The sequence below is a fragment of the Spinacia oleracea genome, chromosome 5 (assembly GCF_020520425.1).
Source record: "Spinacia oleracea cultivar Varoflay chromosome 5, BTI_SOV_V1, whole genome shotgun sequence".
Taxonomy (NCBI): Eukaryota; Viridiplantae; Streptophyta; class Magnoliopsida; order Caryophyllales; family Amaranthaceae; genus Spinacia; species Spinacia oleracea.
The window spans coordinates 41960209-41978452 of NC_079491.1; the positions used below are offsets into that span (position 1 = coordinate 41960209).

Sequence of the window (18244 nt, forward strand, 5' to 3'; positions counted from 1 at the left end):
CGCCAGCGCGCGCTGTCCCTCTCGTCTCTCGCCCGCAGCTGCAGCGTGCCCTCGTGCCTGCGATGCTGCTGTGCCTTGTTGTTGCTCGCGTGCTCAGCACACGCCCTCGCCCTCTTTCCCCTCCTCTCGCGTGCGCGCCCCAGCGTGCCGTGTGCCCTGTCCCGCGCGCAAGCGCTGCTGCGTCCCTTCGTCCTTGCGCGCACACACGCGTGTGTGTGTGTGTTGTTCGTGCTCGTAATGCAATTCCTTTTTCGCCCAATCACTTTAATTCGTGGTTGTTCCGTGATATAGGCCGGATTGGTATAATTCTCTTCTTCCTTACCTATTCTATTTAAATTCTGTATTTTAAATTATTATATTAATATTGTTTTGAGTAATTAAAATGCTGGGAACCGATTATGAATACCGTGGTTTGAGGATTTGTGTGTTGTGATTCATTAGGTTTGTTTTAATTATTAAAGGACGAATTTTCAGATTTGCTTATTGAATAAAGCATTGATTTTTATGATAATAAACTAGTATTATTGGGATTTTCAAGTTAGGGTTTTAACCTAGACCTAATGAGTCAATTGATTAGCATAATTAGGTGATGATTTTAATTATGATAATCAATTATATTTTCAGATTTGAATAAAGGTTTAAAGTGTCGATTTTTATTGATTTTAAAGGCGGAAAAAGTATGTTTTCGTACTAGGGATTTATTTTGCAAATTGAGACGTTTTTATTATTGAAAAACGATTGAATTCTAAAGTCTAAAGGAGGTTTTAAATTTTATAAAGTTGCTGGAAATTTAATAAACATGGAAATAATTTAAGTTTCATTATTTTGATGATAGGAGGTGATTTCTAGTTGAGTGCTCGTTATTGCAAAGTGGCCCGTACGCTTAGGTATTCAAGTTACGTACAAGTCTAGTGCGACCACACCTTTTTGTCAATGACATTACATGATTGTTGATGATGTGAATTACATTATGTGGAATCATGTTTATTTTGGTGAACGAGCATGTGATTTGTGATGTTGGATTTATTGGATTAATTGTTGAACAAGCATGTTGGAATTATTATGAGTATGGATTTCATTGTCATTCATGTTGTTCAATATTTATGCATGTATGGTTTATTTCACATGCAAGAGATGGATTATTTATTTGTATGCTATTGTACGGGATGTCTAGCTTACTTTGAGCCAATTATTCGTACCTCGTTGTACTATTTATTTTACCACATGTGAAGGGTTAGCCCATGTAAGCCACCGCACATGTAGGGTTCAGTGGGGAATATTATGTATGAAATGAATTAGGATTTGTCGTGCAAGGGCACAACCCTCATGTTAATGTGCATGATGTGGAGTCTCACTTTGGTGAGGAGGAACATGGTAGTAATATCACAAATTGTCTTGCCTTGTTGATCACAAGTCCTAAAGCATTTAAAATAAGATTGTTTTGGTTGTTGTTTATTAACTGTATGTGTGCATGTTGGTGAATCTTGAGTTCGCCTTTGATAAAATATTAATAAACGTAAAGTGCAACCAGAACAAGCTTCAAAACTCTTGGAACGTATATAACTTGAGTATGAACAACAATGGGGGGAGTCTTGCCGGAAAGCTCGTACTCCTACTAATGATACAAGACGTTGTTTAATTTATATTATGCGCAGGAATTCCATCGGTATGGCCCGACACTCGGTATGGCCCGATTTTATTATTTATTATTTGGTGTATGGTTGGCTCCCATCACCTTTTCCCTTTGTGGATATTCTTTTGGCCCGTTCGAAGCTTATTCTAATTAAATTGTGAGTCAAGAGTCGAGTCAAGAGTCGAGTCTTGTATTCATGATTGATTGTTAATTATTATATGGCTTTTGCATATTGATTAGCACTTAGTTAGTGATGCATGTTTTAGTTTCATTCACTCTATGCTTGCAAGTACTCAGCTTTTGCTGACTACGTGCTTTGTGTGTTTTGGTCATGGCCTTTGCCTTAATGACCCTATGATGATCTATTATTTGCACTTGCATTGATGGGGAGTAGAATAAAATAGCAGGTTGGTAGATCGGAATCATGTGGCTTGGGATGATCGAGAGAGTTGCATGTTTTCGTATTTTGAACTATTTAATTTTACTTTAATTATGTTTGAAACGTTTGAATTATTTATACTTTGGGTTTTGGGCCATTATGGTTCCAAATTGTAGGAGGCCTCAATATTTCATTAATTATGTTTTTAAAGGTTAGTTGACATTTAATTTCGCTGCGTAATTCTGGTGATAGCCTTAACCGTTATCACGGTGGCGGTAATGCTTTAGTAATTCCTTTATTTTAAGTTGGAAAATGGTTTTATAAAAGCAAGGAATTATTAGGGTGTTACACATAGATATTATGGTATAGTTATAATACCAATTTCTAGATTGGTACACATACATTATCTTCTATTTTGTTTTAGTTAAACCACTAGTACTTGTTAAGTGCCAATATAATATATTTTTGTATCAGATAAATCAATACATTTTCAATTATGAATAAATTATTATCTTCGAATTAATACTCTTTGAATTTCGACATAAATTTCTATGAAGTATCTACCTCCCAATTTCCTTTTTATTAATGTTCTACAATGCAACATCAGCCCAGTAACTGCAAATAAATTTGTCAAACTATCTGAAATTTAGTATAAACAACATTTATACAATTTTGCACTTGTTTCAATCGTCGTAAAGAAATTCGGGACTACTACCAACGAATTCAAACAGTTCATGGGAAGTTCGTACCATCCCTTTTCTTTCTCTCTCATGTGGAAGAACTTGTTCTTGTTTCTTTCTCTCTCTTGTGGAAGGAAGAACATGTTCTTGTTTATTTCTCTCTCTTGTGGAAGGAAGAACCCTTAGGTTTGAATCGAAGGATTTCTGTGTAAAAAATTTCCTCCAACTTTTCTGTGTATTTTCTTCAGCGATTTGACGAAAATTTCCCACCAAGTTTTCCGCCCACAAATTTCCCCACACCCCGTTCCCCATTAGGGTGAAAAAGTACCTTTCCATAATTTCTTTTACACTTTTCCTTTATATTTAACCTGTTTATATTATTAAAATGGTACTTGTATCCAATTTGAACGTAAGCCGTTATGACAAGATTTCCTCAGTGGAGCTAATAAATCAGTCCTTTTTATTAGGCGGTCTAATACAAAATTTGCGTAGGGAGAAAGTATTTATTTTTATTTGGAATAAACCACGAAAAAAGAGAGCAATCTAAAAATAAAGAAACTTCACCGCCATTAACACACTAAACAATGGCGACAATGTCAGTTTCTCTCTCCTCAAACCATATCACTCCCCCATTATCAACACTAAACCGAAACCCCCTCAATACTCTCACCCAGTCCCGATTTCTCAAAACCCCAATAAAATTTAATAAATTATCCGTTAAACTAAGTTGCTCCTACTCCGAAACATCCATTCCCACATTCACAACATCATCTTCAGAATCAGATACTGAAGAAGAAGAAGAACAAATTGAGGACAAAGAATCAAACCCATTTCTCGCAACGACATCGTGTTCGAATGGAGGGTTACCTCCACCAGTGCTGAAGAAGAGGAAGAGGTACAGGAAAGAGTATCCTGGTGAGAGTAAAGGGATTACTGAAGAAATGAGGTTTGTTGCCATGAAGCTTCGCAATGATAAAGGGTCTTTTAAGTCATCTTCTTCGACGTCAAATGAGGAGGACTCAGATGATGGGGAGGAGTCTGATGAGTGTTGGGAGCCTAGTGTTGAAGGTTTTCTCAAGTATTTGGTTGATAGTAAGCTAGTGTTCGAAACGATAGAAACTGTTGTCGAGGATTCAAACGACGTGTCGTGTGAGTTTTCGAACTTTTATTTAACAACATGCAATTATATAGCTACTTACTCTTGTTTGTAGTGTGAGTTCATGTTGGATTAAATTGGATACCTAACTTTGCTTGTAGGTTGTGTTAAGATTTTGTGGAGTGATTGCCTACACTATTTGTAATTTTAGTTAAGACTGAGGATATTGGATTTAATTGGCTGCTACTTGGTGAAGTTTATTGGATTTGCTACTTACTCTTGTTTGTATTTTGAATTTGAACTAAGACTCTATGGATACTATTATGAATATGATTCACTGGGTAGATTACTTGGTAAAGTTTATCAGTATGGCTGCCTATTATTTGTAATTTGATGGTGTGTTGTATTCAACTTATTTTGACTTATATGAACTTATCTGAATTTGTCTGGAATTTGCTGATGTCAATTGGATATCGTGTGATGTACTCTTTGGTATGCTTGACTGGACATCTCTCATTCATGCCAACCCTATTGTTAAATCTTTTGAAGCTCATCAAGAAGCTTAGTAAGGTTTGAGGGTATCTCGTATGAAGTAGGATGCCCTTGCTAGCAACATGTTTGTGTGTCAGACTAAACTCCCACTTCGTTGGTTGATAAAAGATGCAAAGTTGGAGCCTTAGAAATGGAAAATTTAGGATTGTCCTTAATGTGATAAATTGAATTCCTGTTAAATTGGAACTCAAGGACACTTGTGTAAGATATGAGCTGCACCCATAGGCAAAACATTGCATCATATATTTCAGGAGTGATCTTCTAATTGAAGAGGAACTTCACATCTCTAGATTTTTCTAGACATGTCTTACCAACTTGCTAGTTACTTTGATAAAAAAAAAAAAGGATTAGATTTAGGCTTCATGTTCAGAAGTCTAATACTTTAACAGCAGACTTACAATTAACAGTTATGGTCCTTGTGGAACTGCCGTTATTTATGATCCAGCAAAGAATTTATTGTATGTTAGTCTTGACTCTTGAGGATGATAGTGTTCAGAATACATGTCGTGACATTCACGTTACCCATATCTGTTTGATCACCTTGGCTCTGTCACCAATTACAGGTTCTACAGTCTAGTCAATAAATGGTTTTGATTCTTCGGCTTCTAATCCTATGAAGCGGGAATAAGGTGAGCATTGAGAAGTTCAATGACCCTTCTCAGCATAATTATGACACAACACAAAATATTAGAGAACAAGTGTTTAACCATGAGTTAAATAGTGTATAGTCATGGTGGAGAATAATGTGTTCTCGAGGTTAGAGGCTAACAAAATAGTAGTAATGGTGATCAGCCGGAATAGCCATCAAGATACAGTTGGGATACAGGTGGCTGGTGGCCGTGGTGGGGTGTGGCGATTTGTTTTGTGGAGACTAAGTGGTATTTGTGGTTGTGAGGGGGAATGGGAGGTGGGAACCTGGAAGGGGATAAGGTTTGCGGTTGACCTAATGACAATTGCTTAATGGTAGTGATTACTGTAGGTATTCTCCAGTTTTTACACCTTGTAAATAATATAAGATGCCATCATCTAGTTAGTTGAAAATCCTTATTCGTTTTGGTGGTAAGGTCATTAACTTGCATGTGAGAGATCGCAAGTTCAAGAACTTTATGGAAGAATGTAAAAGAAGAATGTCACCTCTGCTCTGAAAATCATTTTCGCATCATGTCATTGTCAAGTGGATTCTGTCAAGTTGAACATATCATTCACAATACCCCTCATTCTCTCTTATAGAAAGAAGGCCAATATTTACTATTGTTTTATGTTTACTTTTTCCATAAAGTTTTGGGCAAACCTCTTTGTTCAATTTCTTTGGATGCTTTCTTTCTACTGCTTGGAAAAACTAGCTAGTTTCATTCCATCACAGTACACTATGAATATATGTCGTGCTATAAATTTCAAAATTTTCCATCATTGTGTTCAACTTCATCAACAAGAGCAGTAGGGTCATGTTTTCTACTGAAATTAGAAACGTGAACCTTAATTTTCTTGGTGACATCATAAGGGTTGTCAATCTTGTCAAGAAATTGGCATCTAGTAGAATAGTCATGGTCACTTTTACCTATCTTTTGGAGGGGAAGGTCAAAAGTCATCTGATCCGTCTATGTAATAATTTACACGTCATAGTCGTCATGAAACCTGCAGCTTTTTACCCTTTATGTGTGGATTGGAAGACTTGAGACAACTAGAATAAACAAGGTTTGCACTAATGGGATTAACAGGTGGTCCTTAAACCCTTACCCTTGTTAGGAGGGGAAGAGGGAAATCAGGGAATACTAGAACTGACATTGTAAAGTACTAGGATGCTGAGATAAATTAGATAGATTGTCTGTTTCAGTTATTAACACCTGTGATGTTACCTGATTCATGGTATTATAGTATTGATGGTTTGTTTTAGTACATGCCTACACGAAAGGTGTGAAAATATGCTAACTAGTTTTTGTAGACTAGTTCAACAGTGTATCACTATACCTATCTACAGGGTTTTTGAATTGTAGTTCACAGGGGAAAAGCAAAACAGACCCATGCATAGATTGCATATGACTCACAGTTACTGTTTTCTTGACCATTGGTTACAACTGTTAGTAGGTCTCCCTAATAATTTTATGATATCCTTCTTTCATTGCACGTTTGTCCTTTTTTTTTTTTTATCTTATTAGCCACTGTAATATAGTTGTCTATATTCTGCCTCTTTTGTTCAAAATCTTTCATCTATACTTGCATTTTTTTCTTGTAAGCAATTCTTATCTCAGCAACACCAGTCTTTTTCAAGTGAATGTCCTAGGAGGACCAAAGTCCTTTTTTTCTCCCCCCCCCCCCCCCCCCATGGGCCGTCTATATTCTGTGGAGTGGTTCAGTGCTTTTGTAGTTCAGTAATAGTCTAGCCTGTTTCATGCCAAATAACCTCCAAAATGCTCCCTGTAAGTAGATCCAACAAGTGGTATGTAAAAACAAGGTGTGGCTGAAGTGCTGTTGCATTGCATTGTACTAGGAATAATTGTACCAGAGAGAAGCTAGGTTTCCATGTTTTAGCTGCTTTGTAATAATCAACCTGTTATATTTGAAGACTATATGACAATATGGAATGACTATGAGCTAAAATTATTGTGCTCCTAGTCTATTTTTCTAGTCTTTAATATGGATTTCATGGCTATTGGTGAACAGATGCATACTTCAGGAGAACAGGATTAGAAAGATCAGAGAGTTTGGCTAGGGACCTGGAATGGTTCAGCCAACAAGGTATGGTGATTCCGGAGCCCAGCAATCCCGGAGTTTCTTATGTTTCATATTTGAAGGAGCTTGCAGAATCGAGTGCCCCATTATTTCTCTCCCATTTTTACAATGTCTACTTTTCACACATTGCTGGTGGGCAAGTGATAGCGAAGAAGGTGGGTTGCTTTCTTTGTTTATTACCGTGCAAAAGACTCATGGATTGTATGCAAGCTGAATAGGCTGTCTATATCGTCCTGTGAAACTTTACATATTGGTGGACCTGGTGGTCTGTAATGAAAAGTATATGTAGTGTTTGTGAGTGTTAGATTGGTAGAGTTGATTTATTCATGAATCCTGACTTATTGCATCTTTGCACTTTACATAGTAGTGTTCCAATGCCATTGTCAATGAGATACTATAGGAGCTGTATATCGTCTCATTGATACTGGCTATTTCTATTCACTCCCGGACAAAAGGCAAGCTTCATGCAATATGTACTTACTGTGCTATTTTCTTTTGTATGCATCGGTAAATTAAAATGCTTTTAATACTTGATACTTCCTCCGATTTTTAATACTCGCAACGTTTGTGATTTCTACACTATTCACATATTATACTTTAACCATTGTTGGTGATTTATACGTAAGATAAAACATAGTCATGTCTGATCTGGTTAGATTCGTCTTAATGTGTATTTTCAAAATATTAACTTTTTATAATTTTTGCTTAAAGAGAATTAATGATATTAATGATCAAAGTTGTGCATTGACATGCGTGAAAGTGACAAACATTGCGAGTAAAGATCGAAGGAAGTATAAAATTGTTTGACTACTTGAGGCTTTTTGTAGATTTCAATTCCAACACCAGTAAAACAAAAGTTTGTGTATATCTGTAAACTCTCCGGTCCTGTCAACAGCAGGTTCCATGCTGATGTGCTTCTGTTCTGGTCAAGTTCTTGTGCCTTAAATAGTAGACTAGAATTGGGGTGGGACAAGAATTAGTGTTGGAGAAGCATGTCCACTTCCTACTGCTAATGGCACGCAAGTGCAACAAACTTCTATGAAGTAGCTTCTTGATCTGGATTTTTATTGTTGTTTGACCTATCTTTACTTGTGTTTTGTCAAATAATTTGACCATTTTGTGACACGTCTTTTGTTTACTCATCTTCATAGTGTGCTTTCTACTTGGCTGTCACCCAAAGCCATCAAAACTACCCAAGCAGGAACTTATGTTAATTACAAACTTGGAACTTCCTCACGTTTTAATCTTCATCAGGTTGCTGATACAATTTTAAAGGGAAGACAATTGGAGTTCTTTAACTGGGATGGAGATAAGCAAGAGTCCCTGAAAGAAGTTAGAGATAAGCTTAACAGGCTTGGTGAGGTGGGTACCTGAGATATATCACATTTGGTGTCCTTCAATTGCTTTGTGCTATTGTGTTTTGCCAGTTTGAACTCACTTGAGGAGGATCGTTATGCATATATTTTGCAGCATTGGTCTCGTGATGACAAAAACAAATGCTTAAAAGAGGCAACTAAATCATTTAGGTACCTAGGACAGATTGTGCGCTTAATCATCCTCATATAAGGTAAGCTGAAATGACCTTCATTTTTCTATTGTAAGCTAACATTGGTTTTAAATTTTTAATTGTCATTTCCGTTTCTTATTGAAGGACATTGGTTTTAGGGCAGGCTTGTTTTAGTGAGTCCATTCTGTTGGAAGTACCTGGACTACAGTGTTTTCCTGAAACAGATAATTAGCATATCTTGTACCAATTCCTGTCCCATGTTGAATGTGTGTACTTCTTACTTGTCGAACTGCGTTTTTTTTAATTTTTAATTTTTACATTTTCATCTCATACAGTGTGATTAGAAGCCAAAATTAGAGTAAAGAGTGTGAATAGCAGCTTGATGTGGATTAGAACCTTTCAGCGAAGGCGTGTAGCATTCTGCTTGTAGTATAGATGATCTCCAGTAATGTGTGTTAATATTCTCCTTATCTAGCTTACTGTCACATATAGGAAGATGAAGAATAAATTTTGTTAATGTTAAACAGGTAAAATGTCCCAACATTTCCTTATTCCAACCTACCCCGTCCCTGATTCCTTGATGCTTCTCATGGAAAGCAGTTTCTTCTACAAATTAAGGATGGGAAAGTGAGCTTGCTGTTGGTACTTGCAGGAAATTTGTGTACAAAAGCTTCTAGAAAGTCGAATATGATTCACAAACTTGACATAGCTTTGCCTCTCTCTTTGCCAGAATAGACTTTGCTTATTTTGTTGAAAAAGATTCCATTAGACCTGTGAAAGGCCTGCTTTACTGAGATCCAGTCAAGCAGACACCGAGCTATTGTCACCAGTGACTTTGAAGAATGATATGATTGCCCTAGGATAAACCATGTTCACTACTTGATGTAAATTCATGAGAAGCTCATTGTAAATCAGATAAATATTTTAGTGAAAGGTGGAACTATAAGAAAAGACTGTAACTTATGTCTGTTAAATCTTTTAAATTTGTTTCTCATACAAAACTGTTGGTTCATTTTACATGGGATCCTAAAAACTGATGCTCCAGTGCATTTGTGGCTATTTTCGGTGTTTTCTGAATTGAGAATTCTTATGCTGTTGGACTTAAGTTAAAATACATAGAGGGCCGTTGGCAAACCAAGTTGAGAACTGGGATGAATTGAAGAAAACCATCATATGGCAGTGGCAGGTTCCTCCATGCTGATTATAGATAGTATTTGCCAAACACATGTTGTTTACATTGAGAGAGAGCAGTGTGTATACATTCTTAATACATTTCAAACAAGCCAATGATTTCATTTCTCTCAAACCTATATATGATATTCAAGTAAATACAACAGCTGATATGCAGGAAACTTTCAAATTAAACCATACAACATTATATACACAAAGCTATTTACCTGTTACTTATATTAAACCTAATATGTTAACAATGTCCGTCCTACTGGTCCATTATTCAGTCCTCCTGATAACAAATTTGTCTACAATCTTTACTGTAGATAATGGATCCTGGTGTTTAATAGTGGCAGTCCATTTGCTTGGGTTCTTTCCATTGTAGTTGAATTCCTGCGATGCTTGTGGCTCTCCATCCCATTTCGGATCCAATTTCCATTTCTTTGGAACCTGTATAGTGTAACCAGAAGATCATTTTAAGGAAATCCTCCTTAAACAAAATTACAAAGAAATTCAACGACGTCCTTGCAATAAGCTATATACCTTATCAACAGCTAAGGTAAAGACTTCCAAGTCACCATTACAGTGAATGTGAAAGCGAGTAAATGACTTGTAGTTTGCAAATTGCAATACGCAGGGAGGAGAAGGCTTCATCAAAATGTATGTGAAGCCAATTGATGCAAATGTACAAGTAACTTCCAAATACCAAAGATACGACAGGGGTTGAGAACACCCAGTAATACACAAAAACAGTATTTACACTAATATAAACTTAGCGTGGACCAGGGCAACGGAGTAACCTCTCGACAGAGACTGTATCCCAATCTTGCAGATGTTGCTCCTTGTCACAGCCATCACCTGTTTTTTTATTTTTATAATAGCTTCAGCCTAGGCAATATATAAAAGTTACATTCTTTTTCAAGTATTCAGAGAATTGTACCTCCGCCTCCGGAACATCAAAGGCAAACATCAAATACTTAATGCATGCTGGATAAAGACCATAAGTCCATTGTTCAATACGTTCTCGAAGGCCAGTTGGGTCAGGAAAATGCTCTCTCTCCATTTGTCTGTACCACTCATATAATGTGTGATACCCTGCAGTTAACATTAATAAAAAAAAATGAAGAGTTCCTATGACTATCCGCCTAGCTCTTACGTGAGAATTTCGTTGGGACAAAAGATATAGCCGTTATCAACAACAGCAGAGTCCCTATGAAAGACACGTAAGAGTGCTCAGGCTCCAGGCTCCAGGCTCCAGGCTCCAGGCTCCAGGCTCCAGGCTCCAGGCTCCAGGCTCCAGCACATACGATAAAGAATCCAATACAGTGGTAAAGAAACTTCTCAGATGACCAGACAATGAATCTTCACGCAAGATATGATTAAGCTGACACTAAATAAGAATGATATAAAATGTCAGAACCAAGACTGGATAAATTTATCAGACATAATCTATACAAAGTGGTAGAGGTATCAATATATTTCCTAAAGCTATCTGCCAAAATGAAAATGTTACAATCAGATAACGTAAGAGTAGTTATACGAGTCACAAAAAGGACAAAAGAAAATTATATATGAAGGATATGCAGCCTTCATCTCCTATTGGGTATCGTAAAATTTTCTAAAACCACTCAAGGTGTGGGTGGGATGCAAAACCATTTACAAGAAGGTTGTGCACATAAACAGGTTTATCAGATGGGACATAGGTATGACGCATATAATGATGCAAATCACCAGCCATACGGAGCTTGCACCTTCCTTTTAGATGGTCACGGATTAAGTGTTCCACGTTGATTCCAGAAGAATGACTCCAATACCAATCCAGAAGCCAATTTGGTTCATGTGTCATAATAATTACATTGTCATTTTCTTCAACCTAATCAATTGCAAGGTGTAGAGGACATTTAGTAACAATTAAGTACAGAAACTCCAGAATGGAGTACCAAACTTCCAACAAATCAAAATCAAAATCAAAATCAAAATCAAAATCAAAATCAAAATCAAAATCAAAATCAAAATCAAAATTAAAGGACGAGTTACCATCAAATTCAACAAAAAGATGTAGAGTTGAGATGATGGTAAGCATCTCTATTCAAAATGTCCGTGTTTAAGGGAGGAATTCAAGTCTTGTACCAATTAATTTGACAAATGACAAATGACAAACAGACTACATTAAACATTTTAAAGGTCCAACCATCAAGGTAATAGAACAATTAGATACCCCAATATAGCCCAAATGTAAATATTTTTGTTTGTTTCTATTCAGTCTATTCAACAGTGGCTTCAAACAAAGGATTCAGTCTTTGTTTCTTCTGCTCCTAAGTCTTTGGTCTGTTGCATCTAGATGAATGTATCCCACTAAGCCATCCACCAAACCAGCTCTTATGGCATATGTATCTCATGAAAGTGTGTAGGCCATCAAACCAATCTGTGAAAGAAACATTATCTTACTTACCTAAAACGAACAAGTTTAATAAATTAAGATGCAAAGAAGACTATGAATAATATTGTACCATGATCCCATGAAATCTAGGGATAATTCCAAGTTATCTTATACTACCTCCGTATTTTAATATGATTTACAGTTTCTAAAAGCCACCGTATTTTAATATGAGTTACACTTTCTAAAAGCGGTCGTATTTTAATATGAGTTACACTTTCTGTTTTTGGTATGCTTTTCTCCTAGTTTATGATCCCCACTCAGCTCCCAATTATATTAATCTTTCTTTCCCTCCCATGGTCCCTACACTTACTCACATCCTCTTTTTCCCACAAAAAATAATTCATCCACTATTAATTTCTTAAAAAATAATTAACTCACTACCCCGCTTGCAATTAGTCTATTAAATTCAACACAAACCTCCTAAAACATTGTGCCAGTCAAAGTATAACTCATATTAAAATGCAGAGGGAGTACATAATCTTAAGAAGAGTCAGCACAAACCATGATTTCCAGGGATTAAGAAACATTGAGGACCATCATAATGTTCTAAATCAGATACACCACATGGTAATTCTGGCTTCTTTACAGCTATATGCTTTTCACTAAACCAGGAAGGAGGCGGGAATGCATATTTGAAGGGGCCAAAGAAGCGCTTCTCGTAGTTGTATTCGGATGGATTGGGGTATCTGTAACAAAAACAAGTTAGATCCAAAATTTCACCACATTACTCAAAAATAGAAGGTGTATTTCCCCAGCCTCAAATTAGTTTGCTCGCTATCAATGTTTATTTGTCCCAAATTAGTTTGGCCATTTATAAAAATGGAAATGGTCCACTATTTTTTTTATTACTTCTCTTTTCCGCACTACTTTAGTTAAGATCTCACACTCCCTCTCATTAAATACAAAAGATACCCCCACCAACAATCACATGATTCACATCAACCTTTTTTTATTAAAGTAATTAACTTATCTCCTGAAATTATGTACTATGATAAGTGAATAATTTGGGACAAAGTTTGTTACAACAAATAGCAGCAACATAATCCTCTTTGAGTTCACTTGCATTATTTTTCTCATCACTCCCCACTTTGTACTCTCATTACATTGTTCTCACATGGAGAGTCCCTTATGGCTCATGGTTAAGACTGAGGGCTTGTTTACGATAGGTCTCAGGTTCGAATCCCCCACCCCCATTTGTAATTTATATTGCCCTTATGGCTCATTCGTATCAAAAAAACATGGAGAGTCCCTTAGTTTAAATGAAGCTTCGAGGAAACATGTGTTACCACCAATAGAGTTCATAGTTATTCCCATGTAATATTGGGGAGTACAAGAGAAAATTTATGATGAGTTTAAGCCTAAGTGATTAGTATAGCTATACGCACAGGTATTAAAAACATATGATGAAAATAATTGATGAACTTACGCAAGATCCCCTCCAATAAGGAGTAAATTTCCACGTGGACAGAGTCGCCGTCATTAAGATAAAGTTCAGGTTGAGCAAGTAGTCGTGCAACAGAATATGTTGAGTTCCCCCCATCACCAGTATCCACCATGAAGTCAAACCAAAACTCACCCTTTTCCTTAAAATGATCATATAGAGGATCTCCTTGCTCTGCTTCTTGAACAGTGCTCATTGCTGCCTTATTATTAAAAACCAAAGTCTATCAACAACAATAATTATAATAACTTTGTTTCAAATGGTAAATCACATTGCTATGTTTAGACGTTATAAAAAGAGAAACTTTGAATTCTTCCCAATAACAAGTGAGATTTACACAGAAAAAAAAACAATGCATGCAACATTAATGGTAACCCCAAACCTTTAAAATACATGTGTTTAGAGTACTATGCTTATCAATAGTGATATGGGTGAGAATTCTTGACATTCACTATTCATAAGGAGGGAATCCATGATATTCACTAATCATAAGTAATACTTGCTTTTTTTTGCCTATTTCTTTTACTTTGCTTTTCTTTCTCTTTTTCTTATACATATATAGCATATTATAGCATGCTAGCTTCTAAGCTATACACCATTCAACCCTAACATATTTACATAACTATTGTTGAATCATGTAATCGTTGTCTAATTGTTATATTTTTTTTGGTTAAGTTTCTTTTGTCGGTCTTTTTCCCTCATCGCTCTACTTATTTGCTGATTGATTTCAATATCTTAGGTAATGCGCGGTCCGACAACTAGTCAGATTGAAAAAGGGGCAGGGTGGGGTGAAAATACATATTAAGGTTTGCAAAAATAAAACAACAACAAACTTTTCTTAAGGTTTTGTCAAACTTTTACATTTGTTGTTCTCCTTTTTCATTGCTTGTTTTTTTTATTTATATATTTAAATGTTTTCAAGTTGTGTTTTCAAATTGTGTTTCTTCTTTGAACCAACACTGTTTTCGTGTCCCTTGTTTTTCTTATTTCACTACCTCATCTTCACTTTCTCTATTTTTTTATTTTTTGTTTGTTTACTTTCTTTACCATAACCTTTATTTTTCTTGATTCGTATTCACGGGCGGTTCCCTATGATGGTTCATGCTAGCCGACCCCAAATCATTTTTGGGCTAAGACTTTGTTGTTGTTGTTTGTTTGTTTTCCAAAGAATGGAGGAAAGCAAAATCTAATATATTTTATTTTCTATTTCTCTGAACTTTGCCACGAAAGTCTTATATAGTCATCGGCATACATTCTCTCCCTCCACTTCACCCTATCCAACGCTATACCTTTCTTAATCCACAAGTTTACTTATAAACTCATATCACTCTCCGACACCCTCTTCAAAGTTTGCTTAGGTTTTGGGAAAACACTCAATCACTCATAGACCAAAAGAAATACATACAAGTAATTAACACTTGTTGATCTTTACTATTGAATCCAATTTTTGCAATGCAAGTGGATAAATAGTAAATTACATTCATACCCTCATATTCAAAAAAATTAGAGGAAAAGGTGGATTACTGAATATGGATGAGGGTAGTTTGGTAAAGTCAAGTAGGTAAAGTTATCAAAAATAGAAAGGTTGCAACTAAAAAAAACGTACCTTACGGATAACTCAGACTTTGCACATATTAATAATGGAGCGTAGTGATCTAACCTGGGCTACTATTACATGGTGCAGAAAATAGGAGGCATGACTCAATGAGAACTATCAAAACAATGCTACCTCCTTATGCTGGTACACACTAGCAACTAAATTCGTTTCTATTAGCTATTCAATCGGATTAGGTATCAGGCTATCAGTTGTCCGTCCCTAAACTGATTTTAAACCACATCAAAAGAGTTGGTAAATCGAACCTTTGGACGGCTAACACATCGTCACATCGAAAAAGTTTGTAACTCAAACCTTTGGACACGTAAATTTACTGTCACAAAGACTCCTAATGGAGTACTTATTGTAAGATGAAATCATCCGTGAGTATTATTGATAATCATCAATCAATATATACAAGAGTTACAATAACGGTTAGCATATTCTAAGGCTTAATTACAGGAACTAAATTGCTGTAAATTAGGGATTATTATTCTAATTTATTTACTTGCTAAATATGCTAATATATGCTTTGACTATATCCTAGAATACATATAGTCTATCACTCCCCCGCAGTCAAAGCGGGAGGTTTTCGTACGCTTAGACTGTCCCGGAAATCATCAAAAAGTACGCGCGGAAGGCCTTTGGTAAGTATGTCTGCAATTTGGTAACGGGACGGTACGTGAAGAACACGAACTTCTCCACGAGCTACTTTTTCACGTACGAAGTGTATGTCCATCTCAATATGTTTAGTGCGTTGGTGTTGAACTGGGTTACCGGAGAGATAGATGGCACTAACATTATCACAATAAACTAATGTTGCTTTCCGGATGGGACAATGGAGCTCCAAAAGTAAGTTTCGAAGCCAACAAGATTCAGAGACGACATTTGCCACACCACGATATTCTGCTTCGGCACTTGATTTAGACAATGTAGGTTGCCTTTTGGAGGACCATGACAACAGATTATCACCAAGAAAAACACAGTAACCTGATGTGGAACGACGAGTGTCTGGACACCCACCCCAATCTGCATCTGTATAAGAGACTAGGGATGCAATAGAAGACTTGTACAGATGAAGGCCAAGATCAATAGTACCTTGAATGTAGCGGAATATGCGCTTGAGAGCATTCATATGCTCGACTCTCGGATCGTGCATGTGCAAACACACCTGTTGAACAGCATAAGAGATGTCCGGCCTGGTAAATGTGAGATACTGCAATGCACCTGCTAGTTGCCTGTAGTGTGTAGGATCCCCATAAGATGGCCCAGCCGAGGCACCAAGCTTGGCCTTGGTGTCTACGGGAGTGTGACTGGGTTTGCAGGAAGTCATGCCGGCACGCTCAATAATATCTGCTGCATAGTTCTTCTGAGAGAGAAACAAGTCACCTGAAGTGCGGGTAACAGCAATACCCAAGAAGTAGCAGGACCTAAGTCCTTCATTGCAAATTCTGCACTGAGAAGAGACATGATGGATTTTCTGAGAGCATCTGAAGAAGCTGTGAGAATGATATCATCAACATATAGCAGAATATAAGCAATGTCAGAACCACGAGAATATATAAAAAGTGAGTGATCAGCTCGGCTATGGGTGAAGCCAATGGTGAAAACATAGTCACCAAACCGTTGATACCAGGCACGTGGGGCTTGCTTGAGTCCATACAACGATTTCCTCAATAGGCACTCATGATTTGGGTAATTCGGATCCCGAAAACCCATGGGTTGATGCATATAAACTGTCTCATTAAGATTGCCATGAAGGAAGGCATTCTTGACATCCAACTGATGTATGGGCCACGAATGTGACAGTGCTATACTCAATGCGGCCCGAATAGTTGCCGGTTTGACTACCGGGCTAAAAGTTTCGTCACAATCCACTCCAACCTGTTGAGACCTGCCATCACCTACAAGACGGGCTTTATGCCGCTCAAAAGAACCATCAGATTTCTTTTTATGCCGAAAAATCCACATAGAACGAATAAGATTCACATTATTAGGACGAGGTACTAATTCCCACGTCTTATTTTTAATTAGAGCATCATATTCATCAACCATGGCAGCTTTCCAATTCGGGTCATTAAGAGCACTAACGGGATTTCGCGGAATTGGCGAAATAGATGTGCTAGTGAAAGTGCTCAAATTGAATGGCCTTTTGGGTTTGTATATCCCATGTTGGCTTCTTGTGGCCATTCTGGTGGGCTGCTGAGTATGGGTGTGTGGTAATGGGCCGGCAGTAGGTGGGCCAGTGGGAGAAGGGGGTTGGCGGGTTGCTGGAGGGGCATTGATGTTTGTAGTGGATTGGACCGGCTGCACAGCAGTAGTTCTAGGTGCTGACTGGGCCGCGACCTGGTCTGTGTGTGGGGGGGGTGTTTGGGTATTTTGGTGGGGCATTGTTTGGGCCCGCGGTTCTGTTGTGGGCTGACTGGAAGAGGTCAGGTGATGCACAAGGTAAGGAGGCAGGTAATGGTCCAAGAAATCATAGGAAGTGTTCGGTGGTTTATTCAAGTTAGAAAATGGGAATTGATTTTCATCAAAAATGACATGCCTTGAAATAATTATTTTCTTACTTGATAAATCATAACACTTGTACCCTCGATGATTTTGCGGATAACCCAAGAAAACACACGGTGTGGAACGAGCTTGCAACTTATTGATAGTTGCGGATGGGAAAAGGGGATAGCAAAGACACCCAAAAACCCGTAAATGTGAATAGGATGGTGTTCGTTGGAAGAGAACTTGGGTTGGGATATGTACTTCAAAGTTTTTGTAGGGAGGACATTAAGAAGATATGTAGCCATTTGTAGAGCATGATGCCAAAAGGAAGGGGGCATGGATGCATGAGCAAGAAGAGTGCGCACGATATTGTTAATGGACTTGATTTTTCTTTCCGCTTTACCATTTTGAGAGGAGGTATGTGGGCATGAAAACCTGAATTGCAAACCATTGGCCGTGCAAAAGGAATGAAATGGTCCATTATCGAATTCCCGCCCGTTATCACATTGAATATTTTTAATTTCCCGTT

The 18244-nt window shown here is 37.3% G+C and overlaps 1 protein-coding gene and 1 pseudogene across 4 annotated transcripts; one reads left to right on the top strand and one right to left on the bottom strand.

Moving 5' to 3' along the window:
• The first annotated feature begins 3211 nt into the window (after window positions 1–3211).
• Window positions 3212–9911, top strand: LOC110804602 (probable inactive heme oxygenase 2, chloroplastic). 4 transcript variants are annotated; one of them, XR_002537774.2, is made up of 6 exons: window positions 3212–3841; window positions 7002–7225; window positions 8325–8432; window positions 8541–8637; window positions 8913–9027; window positions 9105–9614. XR_002537774.2 is itself a non-coding variant. In XM_056830438.1 (5 exons), exons 1-4 carry the CDS (start codon window positions 3277–3279, stop codon window positions 8634–8636), a joined length of 993 nt encoding a protein of 330 aa, XP_056686416.1. In that variant the 5' UTR covers window positions 3212–3276; the 3' UTR covers window position 8637; window positions 9623–9911. The 4 variants fall into 4 exon arrangements, 3 of the variants coding, with proteins under 3 accessions (XP_056686416.1, XP_021865901.1, XP_056686415.1); XM_056830438.1 differs by lacking the exons at window positions 8913–9027; window positions 9105–9614 and adding an exon at window positions 9623–9911; XM_022010209.2 differs by lacking the exon at window positions 8913–9027.
• LOC110804599 (uncharacterized) overlaps window positions 9833–18244 on the bottom strand; it is a 31991-nt pseudogene continuing 23579 nt past the window's right edge.

Excerpts from the sequence above, each read along its gene's own strand:
- LOC110804602 (XM_056830438.1), top strand. The coding sequence starts at position 3,277 with ATGGCGACAATGTCAGTTTCTCTCTCCTCAAACCATATCACTCCCCCA. Across the intron at positions 3,842-7,001 it reads GGATTCAAACGACGTGTCGT|ATGCATACTTCAGGAGAACA; the intron begins GTGAGTTTTCGA and ends ATTGGTGAACAG. Across the intron at positions 7,226-8,324 it reads GGCAAGTGATAGCGAAGAAG|GTTGCTGATACAATTTTAAA; the intron begins GTGGGTTGCTTT and ends AATCTTCATCAG.